At 44.1% G+C, this 18,296-nt stretch overlaps 1 protein-coding gene across 1 annotated transcript in view; it reads right to left on the reverse strand.

Annotated features, from left to right (window-relative positions):
- The window catches only part of LOC308286480 (disks large homolog 4-like), a 151,055-nt gene that overhangs the window by 43,642 nt on the left and 89,117 nt on the right, over positions 1-18,296 (reverse strand). The window contains exons 6-7 of the mRNA XM_080727515.1: positions 4,251-4,304; positions 1,281-1,331 (exon numbers count right to left, since the gene is read on the reverse strand). Coding sequence (XP_080583641.1) covers positions 1,281-1,331; positions 4,251-4,304 — 105 coding nt within the window. The remainder of the gene's footprint in view (positions 1-1,280; positions 1,332-4,250; positions 4,305-18,296) is intronic.

Here is an 18,296-nt window from a genome sequence, read left to right on the forward strand (position 1 = left end):
GCTTTCTTAGCCTGGCTACAGACACACTTGCTCTCCAATAGACCTTTTCCACAGCAGCTTCCTTGTTACTTTCTTCACAGTTGTACCAATGATACTAATAAAGCTCTGTAGCAGAGCCTTGTCAGTGAGCCAACATGCACACAAGCAGCACCCTTATTCTGTTTAGGATTAATGAACATAAACTTAATTTGTATCTTAGGTAATACCTGTGAAGGAAGTGACACTAGTGTACAGTCACACATGCTTGACTGAAACTCCACAGTTTTAAACCTTGGGATGCGTTGGCTAATCTCTTTCAGTCGCACATGTGTGACTGACCATACCCTGCTGTGAAACAGGTCTATTGCAGCTGTAGCTCCCTGTGTCTCCATCTCCTGCTTTCTCACTTTGTATGAGGCTGTAGTGCAGTGCATGTGTCCATATTATCCTTGAAGCAGAGCTACTTAAATAGACAGAACCAGGTCACAAGAGAATACAGAGAGAGAGAGAGAGAGAGAGAGAGAGAGAGAGAGAGAGAGAGAGAGAGAGAGAGAGAGAGAGAGAGAGAGGGAAGAAAGCCTCAGGGAGAGAGGAAGGAAGAGGGGGAAGATGGCAAGGAACAAGAAGCATAGGGAGTAAGAAAAGGAAAACAAAATAACTAAGAAGTGAGAGATGGGTGAGGAATGGAGTGGAAAGATCGAGAGTTTTGGACTGAATAGAGCCTAGTTTATACTTTGCCGTACAGTGGTGTCACGCTTTTCAGTTATTTTCGGTGAGCACCACACATCTGAACAAATGGATAGGTGAGTTTACTGTCTCCACCAGGCCGGACGGCCGAAGGCCGGAGACTATGTTTTAGCCCTTGTCTGACAGTCTGTGAGCAGTTAATCTTTGGTACCGTTGGACCGATCAGTATGAAGCTTTGCACACACACTGCCCAAGGAAGAACCTCTGCCTCAATCTTTTCAAATCGGCCTAATGTTGGTGTTATAACAGGCCGCTTCACCTTTTGGCCTATAGCTCTTTAACTGTAAGCCGTAAAATCCCAATTATTGTTTTAAGGTTTGCTCTGACGTTTTCTGCTAGAATCAATCTGAGTTTGTTGTATTTGTACTGTAATTTAATAACATTGCTTGCATTGGATTACCCAACTGAAGCAAGGCTTTTCAGGTTTATCTGTTTATTGTGATGAAATTAAAGGAATCTAATGGCTTCCTTGAGAATCAAACCAACCACAGTACCGTGTGGTTTTGGAAAATGATCAGCAATAATGTCAAGTATATGATGAGTAAGGATCTTACCCTCTCCAGCGTGATCTCCTCATATTCATAGTCTGCTTCTGTACCATTGACCTAAAATGATGAGAGAGACACAGAGAGACAGAGAGCGAGAGAGAGAGAGAGAGAGAGAGAGAGAGAGAGAGAGAGAGAGAGAGAGAGACCAAATGGAAGAGAGAGACAAATTAATTACCCATGATACAGATATGGGACAGTTGATAGTGGGTTAGGGTAGCTTTGGTATGAACTGTTAAACCACTTAACCACATAAAGTAGGCTGGTTGCCAATAGCCGAGCGGTTAAGGAGTGTAGGCTGTTTGACCTTTGACCCATGTCAATCCCTGACTCTCTACACTGTGGTCTGTCAATAAATGCACAAAAAGCCTGAAAAATAACTAAAATAAACTGTATTTAAATACAGCTGTGATAAGTGATATTCACTTACACTAAGATACTAAATGTATGCTTCAATTAAATAAAGACATTAGTAATTTGTTAGAGACTTAATGGTGAATGTATTATTAAATATTAAAATGCTCAAAAAAACTCAAAAACATACACATTACTGGCAGAATCCCTCTAAGAAAATCATATTGCCTAACCAGAACTAATGTAGCATATACTACAGTATGATGTGTACTAGTATAGGGCATTCACCAAATATTCAAATATTTGAATATTCGAATATCAAAGTCACTATTCGACGTTGTTCACCGAAGTCGAATATTCGCTTATTTTTATTTTTTTATTGTTTTCTCTTATAGTTTATAAAGCTTGGCTAGATAGGAAGTCAGAAGAATGAGTTGTCAATGCCCCTGGTGGATGAATTTGTTAATGCTCTATACCAGGGGTTCTCAAACCTTTTTAGGCAGTGACCCCCAAAATAAACATATTTGAACTGGGGACCCCCACCCTGACAAGCACTTGGAATTGTAGGTATTACATTTAATTTGACTCGGTTCCGCAGATAAATATTGTGAAAATAGCAGATCTACATGCTCACAACGCCTCGCAACGCGAGGCGTTGTGAGCGTTGTGAGCTATTTTCACAATGTTCACCTCTTGCTTACTTAATATTTAACAGTTTGGCCAGTCCTGTCGAATATTCGACTATTCGAATACTTTGAGGCCGAATAATTCGGATACTAAAAATCACTATTTGTGAATACCCTGTGTGTACAATCTGTACATCAAATGACAGAACACACAGAGGCAGAGAGGATGACATTAAATCTGATCTGAATGGAGCATTATGTTTTGTTTTCTACTAGGCTTATACTGGGGGATGAGCGTCCTCTCCCTGCCTCTGCACAACCCTCATTTTATAACTACTGCACACACACACACACACACACACACACACACACACACACACACACACACACACACACACACACACACACACACACACACACACACACACACACACACACACACACACACACACACACACACAGTTACATCCCAGTGGGTCATGTAATCCCATTGGCTGTAATCTGTCTCTCTCTGCAGTCAGATTAGTATATCATTTGTATTCCTGCCCATTCAAACAGCAAGCACAAATCTCAGCCACCGTGTAACAATGTAATAAATGTACTGTTACCTACAGTACCACAGTGGTTTAATGTATATGGCAGCGGACCTCCAACTGAAAATATTTTGTGCCAGTCCAAGGTACATCTCCCCCATTGACTTCAATGGGGAAAATTCTAATGGTAAGACGAAAAGTTCTAAATTTGTATTGGCTGGTAATATTAAACCTGTCTATTTGGATGACTAAAATAGGGTAGGGATATTATCGTTTATCGTGATAAAAGACACATTTAATATATTGTGAAATTATCCTCCGTCATGCACTGGGATCAATTCAACTTTTATTTGCTGAGCTGCATATCTGGTACCACTTAAACCATCTATTGGTAAAACACACTTATAATATACGTACTTGATACAGTATTTTTTCACTCTCTACCAAATCTCTCACTCTCTACCAAGTCGCGTTACGACGCGCTGTGAGCTTGTAGATCGTCTATTTTTTTTGGCAAATGTTCCGCCTCAGGATAATGGATGTTGCGGATATTTTGATTATCGCGATAATATCGTAAATCGCGATTTCTTTGGTCACAATAATCGTGATATGAAATTTTCATATCGTCCCATCCCTAGACTAAAAACCAATATCCGTACTAGAGTGTATCTACTGTCATCTCTGCAGCTGATTTCTGGTTTTCATACCAGACAGTCATTATGCTAAATCACTCTAACGAGAACAACATTGTGCTGTTTGTGCCAACAATATTTCACTGAAGGAGAGAAGGAGGCATAAATCATCATGTGTCTCTGGTGGTGTCTCTCTCTCTCTCTCTATGCTGTTTATTTTGCAGAGTGGTATTCCAGGAAGAGATGCAGGGATTCCACAGTAATTACATAATAAACTTATCTGACAACATACACTGATTCTCTCTGACAGTTGGCTACCAGTTGAATGGTTTTACAATCTAATTATTCTGAGCCATGAAAGACACCGCCAAGCATTAAAGGGAAACTTTCAACCTAAAATCCCATTGTTCTGATGAGAGGAGATCAATGATATATAGTACGTTGGCAAAATGATGAGGACTGGTGACTGTTGGCATGAAATGGAAACCTTATTATTTATTTTTTTCAGGTGAAAGAAAAATATGTCTTCTTGACACGGTAGCATGCTTACTTTAGTGTCACAATAAGAGTAGTGAAATATTACTATAGAGTTTTTAACAACGAGTGCCATGTCTGATCGCTTTGGATTGTATATATGTTACATATAATATGTATATTAATAACCACAGTTAATTAATTTAGCGAAGTGTAAATAACTTTAGCTATTACTGCTACTGCTCAAGATATGAAGGCCCTGCTCTGTCTTCTGAGAGACAAGTCTAGGCTCTAGTGTAGATTAGAATGTGGCCAGTCTCCATCTCCAGACCATCTGCTGTAGAGTACGCTCATACTTACATATGGGGGGGTGTCGACGCTGTCTGTGTTGACCACCACTGGAGGGGGGTTGGCCTGCAGGAAGACAAAAAGAACAGAAAGGCCACTGAGAACGGTAGAATGGAAACACACAACAGATGTGTCAGGTAGAGAGAATTAGCACACATGCAATGACACACAGACGCTCACTCATGCGCAGCACACACAGACATGCACATGCACACACACGCACACGCACGCACACACACACACACACACACACACACACACACACACACACACACACACACACACACACACACACACACACACACACACACACACACACACACACACACACACACACACACACACACACACACACAAAGCAACAATACAAAGACAAATCACATTAAGGCTTGAAATGTATATCTCAAGGAGCCTTTGAGTTGAGATTTTAGGCAAAACAATGTACTGTATGTGCAAACACCACACACACACACACCCACACACACACACACACACACACACACACACACACACACACGCACACACTCGCGCACACACACACACACACACACACACACACACACACACACACACACAGGCAACGATATATGACAATGACTTACTCGTCTGGTCAGAGTCGTCGTGTTTTGGTACAGCATGTTGAATACATCTGCTACAAGTGACCACCATAGAGCGACTACATACACTGCATGACATGCTGCACGTTCCTAATAGTGGATAGTGTTAGAAGGTACTTCACTGCAATGGACAACATCTACAATGTAACTCACTACACATATTTTACTACACTTGTTTGGACGGTGTGCTCTACTGTAATTCCCAACGTAGTCCTATACTGAAGCACGAGGCTACAGGTCCTGTCTGATTAGCTCATTCATATATTCACTGTTGTTGGGAAAAGCTAGCTATGAAACTTCAGGGAACAGATATCCTGAAGGCTGTAAACTGCTCATTTGTCAATTTGATGTACCCTCAGTTTGCAGCACACGACCCTAGCACCCCTTTCCCCCCTACTGTTCTGTTCTGTCACCAGCCTGTGCCAGCTGTCTGTTCCCAACTTCTAGAGCCTCTGGACCGGTCCGATACAGCCAAAGACCCCACACACTCTCTGTCTCTCTTTCCATCTAGATCATGTTTGATTATCTCCACCCCAGGCTAATGGCAGAGGGCAACAAATCCTTCCATATACAACAAAGATGAAGTCAGTCGGTCAGGTATTTTTAGGCAGTCCACTGTCTCAAGGTCCAGTCTTCTCCTCAAATCCACAGAGATGACCAAATAGCCATGTGGCTGCCGTGCTGTCTGCTGTCTCCCCTCTGTCTCCTCTACCAGGACCTCACAGCCCTCCCCTATCCCCTCCAGTGTCCAGTTAGAAGCTCGCCAGACAGACAGTTCCACCCTGTGAACCTCCGGTCTTCTCCAACCACCCAGCCTGGTGACCAGGCTGGTCTGCGCCGTCAATTCAGAAGTGCCAGTCTCCTCCCTCCGAACCAAAAAGCCAATCAATCAATCAACCAACCAAGCCACCAGCCAGGCAGCACACCAAATTGACAGTCTACAAAGGTTCACATCATCAGAAAGCAGAGCGGGGACATCAGTACTATCCCTCTACACTAATCCTCCCCTCCCTCTATTTGTCTACCTATCTCCATCCATCCCTCTCTCTCTCTCTCTCTCTCTCTCTCTCTCTTTCTATCCCTTTATCTGCTCAGCCCTCTCATAGCCCGACTGCTCACCCCCCTCCCTGTCAAACACACGTATATACTGTATGTCCTCTCTCTCCATCGCTCCCCAGCTGTCAGTCACTCTGTCAGTGAAGCTGAATAGATGCTTAATACTACATGGACACATTGATAGGGGAGAAGGTGGAAGGGGAGGGGGGGGGGGGGGGTGGCGGCAGTAAGAAGACTAGGATGGATGGAAGGAAGACAAGAGAGAAGGAGAGAACAGGAGGAGAGAAAGCAGATATAGAGGAGAGGGGGTCATAGGGATTACGGGTATTGTGGGAGGAGTCGTTTTTGCCTACTGAACAACAATAATGAGGGACAGAGGTCAAACACAGATGCACATGTGTGTCTCTCTCTCTTTCTCACACACACACACGCACGCACGCACACACACACACACACACACACACACACACACACACACACACACACACACACACACACACACACACACACACACACACACACACACACACACACACACACACACAGAAGCATAAACAATTAATAGCGTAATAATGCCATGATAATGGAACAAAGAGTTTGGAGAGAGATGAGGGAACAAGACAGTATATGAGGTAAAGTGTGGACAGAGAGATAGATAGAAGAGATGAGAAAAGACGAAAAGAGAAGAGGAGAGGAGTAGAGAGAAAACAAGAGTAAGCAGCTACTGTGTATCGTAAACAAAATGATGTGACAGCGAGGACTGGCTGACATTTGCAGCTGTTATCAGCCTGTGTGTGTGTGTGTGTGTGTGTGTGTGTGTGTGTGTGTGTGTGTGTGTGTGTGTGTGTGTGTGTATGCGTGCGCACGCGTGCGTGCGTGCGTGCGTGCGTGCGAGTGTGTGTGTGCATGCGTACACTTGTGCGCTTGCACTGGCGTGTTTCTGGATCAGAAGAGAGAAATATACACTGTTTTATGAGATTGCTTATGAAATCAATCTAGAACTAGAGTATAATAATGTACATAATTATGTCATTGTCCCAGTTACTTTAATAATCTGTTAAGAGTCAAACATAAGGCTAATCTCAAATATGTAATACCCAAATTCATAATACTGTACATATCTGAATTTGAATCCTGCTATACTGGTACGCTCCCTGCATCATGTTTTTACTGATTAACAGACTAGTATGTATTTGTATTTGAGTTTTACTTCTCATGTGAACAATGATTATTATTATTTTTTTGTTGCCGTATTTGTGTGCCTCGTTTTTATACCCTCAAAGATGTAAAGTGTGTTATAAATAAAATGTATTATTATTATTATTACCCTTATTATTATTATCCACATACTAACATATTGAAATGTAACAGTGTGGCATGTACACACCATAAATCGTGAGTGTAAATTGAACTCTGAGGGCCCAATCTAGATCTATGGTGTATGGCACAGAACGCAAGGCGCAAACTGCGTCGGAGGTGTGTCCAGTGGCACACACATGCCACTGCGTGTGTGCGCGAGTGTGTGTGAATGTGCGTCATTGACAAGTACATAAATCCCATCAGCTATAGTCCGCTAGTGAATTCATTGACACGCTACACTACACTGCACACTTATATAACATGGATCAGTGTGTGTCCCTAGCAGTAACGCAGTAACACATATGCACACACACGCGCACGCACGCACACACACACACAAACACACATAATCTGTAGGCAGGCTGTGTTAAAATGTACATGCCCATGGTTGTTGTTGTTTTGTGAGTGTGTGTGTGTGTGTGTGTGTGTGTGTGTGTGTGTGTGTGTGTGTGTGTGTGTGTGTGTGTGTGTGTGTGTGTGTGTGTGTGTGTGTGTGCGTGCGTGTACACACCTGCATGTGTGGCTTTATGCACACAATAGGGCATCCAACTCCATGGCAGGAAATTATGTCGTTAGACTTATGTTTGTCAACAGAAGGGCGGGGTGAGATCAGACTCTACAACATCATCATAATTATATCGTTAATCACCACAATTCACAATCTAAACAACTGGTCATTAGGAAATCCCCCAAAAGCTCATGACATACAGCAGCAATTAGCTGAATAGGAGCCAGGCATTCTGACAAAAAAACTCATCTGAATGAATGAGTTTTATGATGACAGCACAGCAGTCGTGTAGTAAAGCCATCAAAGCCATGTTTGTTTCCCAAATGGTCTAAATCATTCAAAAGCAATGTTCCACATTTAATTCACAGGAGGACACACCAAGGCTCAATTTACACAACCCAACTTTGGATGGACGGACACACACACACACACACACACACACGCACGCACGCACACGCGCGCACACACACACGCATGCGCAGACACAGAAGAGAGAGAGAGAGAGAGAGAGAGAGAGAGAGAGAGAGAGAGAGAGAGAGAGAGAGAGAGAGAGTCAACATTTCTAAAACCCACTTCCGTCTCCCTAATATGTAGTGATAGTCCAGCTCACTAATGAGCTAATATAATCAGATGTAGCATAATCTAATGTGAGTGGCCATGGTAATCATGCTAATCATATCATTCTATTGCTAAGCATTGCTGATATAAAATACAACTAGCAAAGATGCAATTGGAAATTGCGAGTGTGCTGCTGATGGTTGCTGACTATATTCTACAGTAAGCTAACTGTCATGTGTCGGGGATGAGTACCATGTACTGTTTGAGTGTAAGAACCTTACTATTGTGAAGTACTATACAACCCATCCATCTATGTGGAAACTGATTTTATTACTACAAGCTGACAAGGCAAAAGTTATATGTAAATTGGGAGCTTTCCTAAAGAACACCTTGCCCTTGTTCAAATAATGTGTCATGCCCGCTTTTCTGCTACGTCTGTTTGAATATTATTGTAATGTTTGTTATGTTTTGTATACTATTTATGTATATAATATGAGCTGTGCTCCATACCATGTGATCATGGTCGTGAGCTAAATAAATGATGATGATGATGAAGCTCGACCAATTGATTCCCTATTGATTCCCACTCCCATTGATTCCCTACTGATTCCCACCCCCATTGATTACATACTGATTCCCTATCCCTGTCTGACAGATGTCTGTCTGTCCGTCAATCTCCAATGGCGGCGGAAAGGTTACCCTAGAAATAAAGTTTCCCCAGGACTATAATGTGTTGCCCTGTTGGGCAACCACACTAAATACGAGTTGCATTCAGCCTGTCTTACTGGCCAAAGCTGGAACTGCAGGCGGGGTGGTGAACTACATGAACGGGCAAAAAAGCGCGCTGCTGGGGTCTGCCATAGGTTTCAATGGACGTAGAGCGATGTTCGTGACGTAAGACGTTCTTCGACGTAAGAACATTTTTATCATCCAGATGATCTAATTCCCTCACAATGCACCTGGATTCTGCTTCTTTCGGGTGCTTCAAAACGCCACTGAGCAACTTGCATTGAAATGAATAGCTGGGGGGCGGGGCTGTCCTTCCTCTATATTATATATAACTCTACGGTTGCATCCCACTGACTGACCTACCAGTGAGCCTTTGGGTCCGCATCAGTGTGCTGAGGGGCCGGTATTCTGACACCAAAACTAACCCTAACTCTACCCCTAACCCTAAACTTAACCTCAGTAACTGTGACGAGTATCTAACCTGCCGACGCTAGTCGGAACAGCGGCCCGTCGGGACAGTGAGCGGACCCCTGAGCCTTCGTCCAACTCCTCCCGACACTACCTGCTGACAGGTGCCGCCCCAGCCCAGAGGATTACAAGCAGTGACAATTTATTGTCCCCAAAGCCGAATGCACCACGGTGGATTCGAAACCTTTAACCTCCGTGGTGGTGGACAGGAACTTTTACCACTGCACCACCCGAGCACACCCCTTTTGCTGATTGACGCCTTGCAAGTAGTGTCTGACCGATATATCGGCCGCCGATATATCGGTGCCGATATGGCCTTATTTGGGCATATCGGTTTATATCGTATCGGTGAAATTTCCCGCCGGTATAAAAACTAGACCAGGTCAACCTGGTTGTGCCAGACCCCCTGTCTGTCATCATCATTTATGACATCATGCCTTTTGTAGGCATGTCATCATCATGTCATCATCATATATACCCTTTATATAGAAAACCCGGACAGACCGACATTTGCTTATGTAGGCCTACCCATTTCATGGGTCTGGCAAAAATAATAATACAAAGCTATGCACAACGCTGTAAGCTGTGTGGACCAGATTTACCAGTGTAATGAAATATTTTGTCCAGCAGAGTGCGCCATTCCTTCATACTAGGTCACTGAGGTCAGGCCAGTGGAGTGAGGAGCCAGTTCTACCGGAGCTAGCGTTAGCCATTAGCAACACTGTGGACAGTGGAAGGAAGAGTGTTGCCAGAATTAAGCGAGAGAAACAAGCAAACTGGTATATAAAACAAAACACTGTGGACAGTGGAAGGAAGAGTGTTGCAAGATTTATGCGAGAGAAACAAGCAAACTGGTATATAGATCATAAAAAGTGCGCTCCCCTCCTCCGTTACTGTATGGTGAATTGACGACGTACTGTGTTTGTGTCAGCCGAGCCTTGTCAGGCCTGTCAATGGCCTGGATTGTGTGTGTGCGTCAGGCCTGTCAATGCTCCTGGATTGTGTGTAAAAATATAATAATAATAATAACTCATTTGCTGCCCCCGCCCAAGTTTCCCGAGTTGGCAGCCATTTTTCAAAAACTATTTTTTTTTCAAAAATATTTTATATCGGTATCGGTATCGGTGATGGGCCCCCCTCTCTTGTATCGTATCGTATCGCTTCACAAAAAAGTCTATCGGTCGGACACTACTTGCAAGCCAACGTATTGTCAGCATAACAACCGCGCCAACGCTGGGCAAGCGAATAACAGTTTAATAACAAAGAAATACCCTAAGGACTGAAAGTATAGTTCATTGACCCAATATGTCCATGGAAAAGGACTATACAAATGATTTACCAACACATCACATACAGTATGTGCCTTAGACTGCTAACTACAGGCTACTACTACTGCTAACTGCTAACTACAGGCTAATTTCCATTTGCTAGTCCCTGACCCTGAGCAATGAGCAGACATTAAAACACCTATCATCTCCACTATGATTGGACCCCTAACCCACTTGCAAGGGTCAAATTAGACCTTAAAGTAACCTAGAGTCCATGGAATGCACTTGAGAACCACTGCAATAACCTATTGACATCCATGATGCAGGCACACACACACACACACACACACACACAAAGTAAAATGCAAATATTCAAAATATGTATTCAAAGTTGTAAAACAGGTAATCAAAATGTCACATTAATGCTGGTTAGGTTGTTTATGGTCAGTTTTTTAAGCTTTACAGGAGACATTATTGAAATCTGTACAGAGAGGGAGCTTATTCCATTCTTTAATCACTTTAGAAAAAAAGCATATTATCCAAAGGCAGAGTCTCATTTAGGGATGCTATAGTCTCTCTCCCATTGAAGCTCTGGAGGAGCAGCATTAGCGATGATCTAATCCACTAAACGCACGTCCAAATACAAAATTAAGTTGTCAAAGTTTAATATTTTATACTTTGTACATCACAATGATGATGATACTGTTGTGATTTCATACCCTGAACTTTCACGGCTTGTTTATGAAGTGATCTAATCAATGCAATGACACAGTGAGCAACAAGGTACAAACGTACCTACGGGTATATCATAACAAGCAATACACCCTAAGACGCCGTGCATTACAGTGATTTTAGGAAAGGTAATAGGCTGAGACCACATTTCTAGCCATCCAAGAAGAGGCAGTCCCTGCTTGGCCAGGGGATATTGTACTTAATATGAGCTACATGTACTTTAGGTGTCTAAATCTCTCAGTCGGAGAGTATGGAGATCACCTCCAACCATTGCTGTTCTACTGTATTGACATACTCTATGATATGGATTGATTGCGTCCGTAGGTCGCATTTAGTATGAAAACCTGCAGATCATGTCTGTCCGTCACGCCTCATGTCACGCTCCATATATGGCCCAAGATCCCATATCTGGGAATGCATATATGGACATATTCTGTCAGTCTCATGATAACCAGTGTGGTTGTCGCAACGTGACTCACACTTGCAAATTAATTCCGTCCTTGTCCCTTTTATGCCCATATATGGAAATCCCTGATGTCATCAATATTAAGCCCATATCTAGGAATGCCCATAGATGGACATATTGTGTCAGTCTCTGTTGTTTCAGTGCGATCTCGCCCTCCCTTAGGGTGTCTTACTGGTTAATTGCGACCATAGGTCGCAGTTAACTATGAAAACTGGCAGATCCTGTCCGTCAGAGGGAGGGTGGGTGGCCGAGTCAGTGAGTAACGCCTCAATGTCTATAGCTTACCTGTTGTGACATCACATTGTTGACAAGGCAGCCTGCTCTGGCAATCATATATGGAGATCCCTGATGTCATCAATATTAAGCCCATACCTGGGAATGCCCATATATATGCATACTGTATTGTATCAGTCTAACCAGTGTGGCTGCCGCGACACGAGTCACACTTCCCATCCTAATTTACAGTACACTTTAAGACAGAAAAAGACATAATAAAGCGATAATAAGAAATAATGTGTTGGTAATTAGAACTAATATGTTTTATTAGACAGAAACAAAGACAGAATAGCAGAAAGAGCGAATACATTCTCCGGCACCGGCTCCTGCCGACCGGCAGTTCGACCATCAGTCGTGCTGCATCGCCCGGCGTTAGGACCGGCGGCTGCCGCACGGAACTGTAGGTAGGACCGGCATCGCTGGTAACTGCCGCAGCAGCCACCACCGCACGGACCGGCAGTTTACCGCGACGGGACCTGTCGGGTCCTACTGCCGGGACTGCCGGTCGAACTGCCAGGCCTATCGCCGACGATGCAGTGCGACTGCCGTTGAACTGCCGGTTGTGCGGCAGTACCTGCTGCGGTAGTTCCGCGGCAGGTGCCGGTGCCAGAGAATGTATCCGCTCTTTCTGCTATTCTGTCTTTGTTTCTGTCTAATAAAACATATTAGTTCTAATTACCAACACATTATTTCTTATTATGGCTTTATTATGTCTTATTCGGTCTTAAAGTGTACTGTAAATTAGGATGGGACCGAATTCCGTCCTTGTCCCTTGTATGCCCATATTTGGAGATCCCTGATGTCATCAATATTAAGCCCATAGCTTGGAATGCCCATATACGGACATAGTGTGAGTCTCATGTGGTCTATAACATGAGACGTCAGTCATATCCATATTTGGGAAAATATTTTGTCCACATTTTGTCCAACTTAAACAACCACAACTCCAATCACACTTTCAAATGAATTCCGTCCTGCTTTTCGCCCTCACGGTGTCTTACTGGTATACTGTATTATTCATTCAAATGCGTTCCAGACTGCAGCTTTAATGTGATCCTCACACAGACAAGACCCACCCATCAGCTAATATATCACATCCATTGATTCTAATTCCACTAAGTGCCCCTACAGCCCCTCTCCTCTCTCGTCTCTTCCTTTACCATCTTTTTTTAGTATTTTTATTCTCCATTCCTTCTCCACCTACCTGTATGCGGGCTTGTATCTGTGGTGTGTGGTGCATGAATGGCGGGTGTGTTGGTGCCTCCCCAGAGTGTGTGCTACACATACAGGTATCATTGGGCCACGGTCTGCCCACAGCCTTCCCCTTGGCTTTACTCTTGGTGGGACTCTTCTTGACGCTGTCCTTGGTGGCCTTCCCCTTTTTGCCCCTGTTGGTCAGGTGGGCAGGCAGTGTGTTCCAGCCATAGTTCACAGGGCCGGCAGACAGGGGGAGCTGTGGTGAGTAAAACGGCTGTATGGACAGCGACGGGGAAGCTTGAGGAATAGGAGGGTAGTGATGGTACTGTGGGAGAAACATGGAGTGGCGATTGGAGGGGTGGTGACTAGGAGAGAGCAGCTGTTGCAGCTGCTGTTGATATATATGATTAGAGGGCGATGCCAGCATGTGAACGGGTGAAAGTGGAGTCTGGAGCTGATGCTGGGTATGTGAATGAAGATGCAGTTGATGATGGCTTGGAGATAGCTGCATCTGGTGGTGGCGACTCGGCGAGTGCGGTTGATTACTTGGCGATTGGGGCGCCACCTGGCAATTGGGTGAAGGAAGCGCTAGCTGGCGATTTGGAGAGGCCGGTGCGATGTGGTAGTAGCTAGGTGAAGGTGAAGCAAGCAGGTGCGTTGGCGAAAGACTCCCATGTGCTGGAGAATGAGGTCTGTGTGTTGGTGAATGTAATGGAGAAAGTTGCATTTGGTGGGTTGGTGTCTGCAGGAGGTTCTGGGTTTGCTTTGAGTGATAATGATGGTGCTTGCCTGCCTTGGCCTTCCCTTTGCAAGCTTTCTTGATGGAGCCACCATTGGGCTTCTTAGGACTGCAGCAGAACTCATGGTTGTGGAAATAAGTGGTCATGGCTTAGTATGTGGATATATACTGTATATATACTGTACAAGTATGTATACAGTATATAGAGAGAAGGACTCTTGTTTCACTAGTAGTACACTAGTAGTATCTTCCTCACCTCCTCTTGTCACCTTGTCTCTTCTCTGGTGGAACAGAGATGGAAAAATGGATTAGGTCCTTTTACAGCTCCACTGGAATGTATCTTCTTCTGTCCATGAGCTGAAGCGCATCCAGAGCATCTCCAGTCGGTTGGCCTCTAACATATCATACACTGTAGATTCACCACTTTTTGTCATTCTCTGGTGAATACCAAAATTCCCAAAGGATGCAGATAAAAAGTTCCACATTGGCAGACTTGCTATTTTTCGTCTATGTTTTAAGTCTCTCGGGCCACATGCATTAACTAAAAGCTAAAAAAGCGAATGTTCTCTTACAGCAACGTTGTTAATGAACTTCATCTCTGTCGTCTTCAGCTCCCATCTCCCCTCAGGGCAAGATGAACTAGAGAGAGGCTGGCTGGGTCTGAGGAGGCGGAGAAGATAGAGTCCTGACGTCTCCACTGTCCACAGTAACGGCAGATCGGTGCGGGAGATGGAGAGGAGGTGAGAGTACCCGGTACTGTACCTTTTTTTCTCTTTTGTCTCCAAAAAGGATCCAGCTCAATCCATACACTGTACTAATCCACTGGAGAGAGTAGAAATGGTGGGAGAGAGATACAAGTTTGCTCCGCTCTCTTTCTCCCCCGTCTCTCTTCTTCAATGATCAGTCAGAGTATCACACGCACTTGACTCACATGAAGCTGTATAGATGAACTCTCCTCCTCTGCCTCTCTCGCTCTCTGTTCCAACTAACCAGATGAACAGAGTAACAGTGACTCCTCATGTTAAGCTTTCTTTTTTTCTTCTCCTTTATTCAGCTTCAGTTATCGGGCCACATCTGTAGGCACACTCCTTCTCTCTCACTCTCTCTCTCTCTCTCTCTGTCTTCTGCACCGCTGCCCACTCAGTGTCTCTGCCTCTATGTTTTCCTCACTCTGTCCCTGTCTCTCTCACTGGCTGGCCAATTAGGGGCTTCCCTGAGCTCCTGCACATGACAGCAGCCAGGCATGTCTAATCGATAGGCGAGCAGGGACAGTGATACGGCGCTCAGGGCTCGAGCGGCCGGCCGGCTTGCTGTGGTGTGTGTATGTGTGTTGTGTGCTGTATCTGGGACTGTGATTGGTTGAGCCCAGTTCCTTCCATGAACCTTTGTCTTGTTCTTCTAAAGCCTCACAAGGCAGGCCAGGTCAGCTGGAATGATTCTATGAAACGCTCCTCCATGTGTGTTGGCCTATTTCCCCCGAGTTAGAGTGTGAGTGTGAGTGTGTGTGTGTGTGTGTGTGTGTGAAAGAGAGACTGGAACATAGAGAGACAGGGAGAGATAAGTATATACTTACAGTAGATGTATTGTGTATATACGTACACACGTATAATGTACTGTACATACATATAATGTACTGTACAGAGAGAGAGAGAGAGAGAGAGAGAGAGAGAGAGAGAGAGAGAGAATATATGCAGATATGAATGCATCCATTAACTTTTTCGCCGCCGTTGACGGTGAGGATTGTCATTGAAAGGGTTAATACCATGGCGCCGTTGACGGTGAGGACTGTGAATCTTACTGTATATACAGTAAAGATATTATTACTTACTTAATGTCGCTCCGGTCCCGCTCGCATCGGTAATGTCGGCGATTTGTTTACAACGCACGTTGGGCGTGCACGCGAAGTGAAGCTCCTCAATGTTAAGTCAATGGCGAGGCCCATAAAGAAACTTCATTTAAACAAAATAGCCATTTTGAGACATTTTGCAGCAGATCTAAATGTAAACAAGGCAAAAGGCAGGGCGCAGCCATCTTCATCTTCTTGTCGCACACTGTCATGTGACTAGATGACGTAATCGTTGCCGTCAAGTGATAATCCAAAAAAACAAAAACAACCCCCTTCCGGCCCTTCAAAATAATAGCGCTGGCCGACGGAGGAAACGACGTGGCGCCGAGGCACCAAGCAACCTTCAGATTAAGAGGCAGTAGATGTGTTAAGAGTCCTGAATGTAATGTAAGGGACGGTCAAATGTAGATTCGTCAGGCTAGCACAAACACACACACACTCACACTCACACACACACACACACACACACACACACACACACACACACACACACACACACACACGCACGTGTCGTGCGTACAACGTACCCGCAACCACCAAAGTTTTAAGTCCATTTAGAAGCTGTTGGAACACAGATATAAGCTTATAGTCTAGGTCAGGACATGTACTTGATCACACTTTGCTCACTTTTGGCAAACACCTGTGGCAGAAATGTGCAAGGTTGACCATGTATTTGCAGCATTACAACTTTATACTGTTTGTGGTCAAGATTCCACATCTTTAGCAATACTGCACACATAATGTAAGTAGAACACTGTGCTGCTAGCATCTATCTGGAAAGAGGTACTGTACTGTACTGTATGTATGTGGGGCTCATCACTATAATGTCATCTGATATGCCATGAGTAGCCCCAGACCAACCTATATGAGCAGGGATGTGTATAGAATGTTAGAGAGGCAGGGGCTGACATTTCTAAAAGGGCCTTTTGGTGGAAATATAAAAAATAGCAGACCTCCAAGCTCACAACGCGGCGTTGTGATCTTGGAGGTCGGCTATTTTCGGTACTTGATACCACACTGAACTAAGCATAATCAAGTGAATACTGGAGATGTGGCGCAACGGCATGGATTTCTACACAGCGAGGGCAATTCTTTCAACATAGGATGCTGCATTCAAGTTCAGGAGAGTTTGGACAAGGCTCTTGAATGCTGCCTCCGGGTATGGCATGGAAAGGGGGCATTTGCGTTTCTTTCACCATAGTGAAAACTGCATTCTTGGTCTGGAGAGGGCACTTTTTACAGACGGATAAAAGGGAAGGGGCTCAAGCCCCCTTTGATGTCTATGTGTGCACGTGCCTGTATATGAGGGATAGGGGACGGACCACAGACCCACTGATGCCTAATTTAGGCCTATACTTGGTTGTGCTGTAAGTTTGTAGATTGGCTATTTTTGGTGCAACTTAAGTAGAAAGTATAAATGAGGCTTGACAGACAGACGAGTCACAAGAAAACCTTTCTGGGCCCTGGAACAGAAACCCATGTTGTGAATGTGGAGAGAAGAAGAAAGAAGTGCATGGGGGATGGAGGGAGGGAGGGAGGGAGGGAGAAGAAGCAAGCGTGTTGGTAGTGTGTGTTCCTCCCTATGTAAAGTGCTGCTAGTGCTGCAGGCTAACTGCTCATCCAGGAGAGCATGAGCAAGGAGAATGGGCTGTTAGCATCACTGCGCTAAATGAAGACTGCTTTAAAAGGGGAAACTGACTCTTTGGCCTGTACTGAATCCTGCTACATACCCCCAATAAAAACTATATGTTAAAATAAAATAAAAAATAAAGAAAGGGAATGGGGGGGTGGGGGTGGGTACGTGGAGAAAGAAGAGGATGGAGAGGAGGATGTAGACAAGACAAGAAACATGGGGAAAGAAGAGTAGAAAGGGTTAGGGTTAGGGTTATCTCAAGATGATAGTGAGAGAAGGTGACAGAACATTTTCTCCACACAAAACAATGACAAAACATTGTCCTTCAGTATAATCAAAATTATAACATTGTCCAATGTAATCAGTTACAACTGTTTTTCCACAAATGCAACAATATTTTAATATATGTTTTTGGATGGTATAACCATGCCTAGCTTAACCTAACTAACTAACTAACCTAACCTAACAAACTAACCTACCAGTGTGTCTTCAAACTGTATTTAAATAATGCAGATGGTATGATTAGTTGCATTAAGAATGATTAACCTTGATGTTGCCACAGCGCTTTTGAAGAGAGACATTGCACCTCATTTCTGACATACTAAC

This window comes from Nannobrachium achirus (genome assembly GCF_963921795.1).
Source record: "Nannobrachium achirus genome assembly, chromosome: 1".
NCBI lineage: Eukaryota > Metazoa > Chordata > Actinopteri > Myctophiformes > Myctophidae > Nannobrachium > Nannobrachium achirus.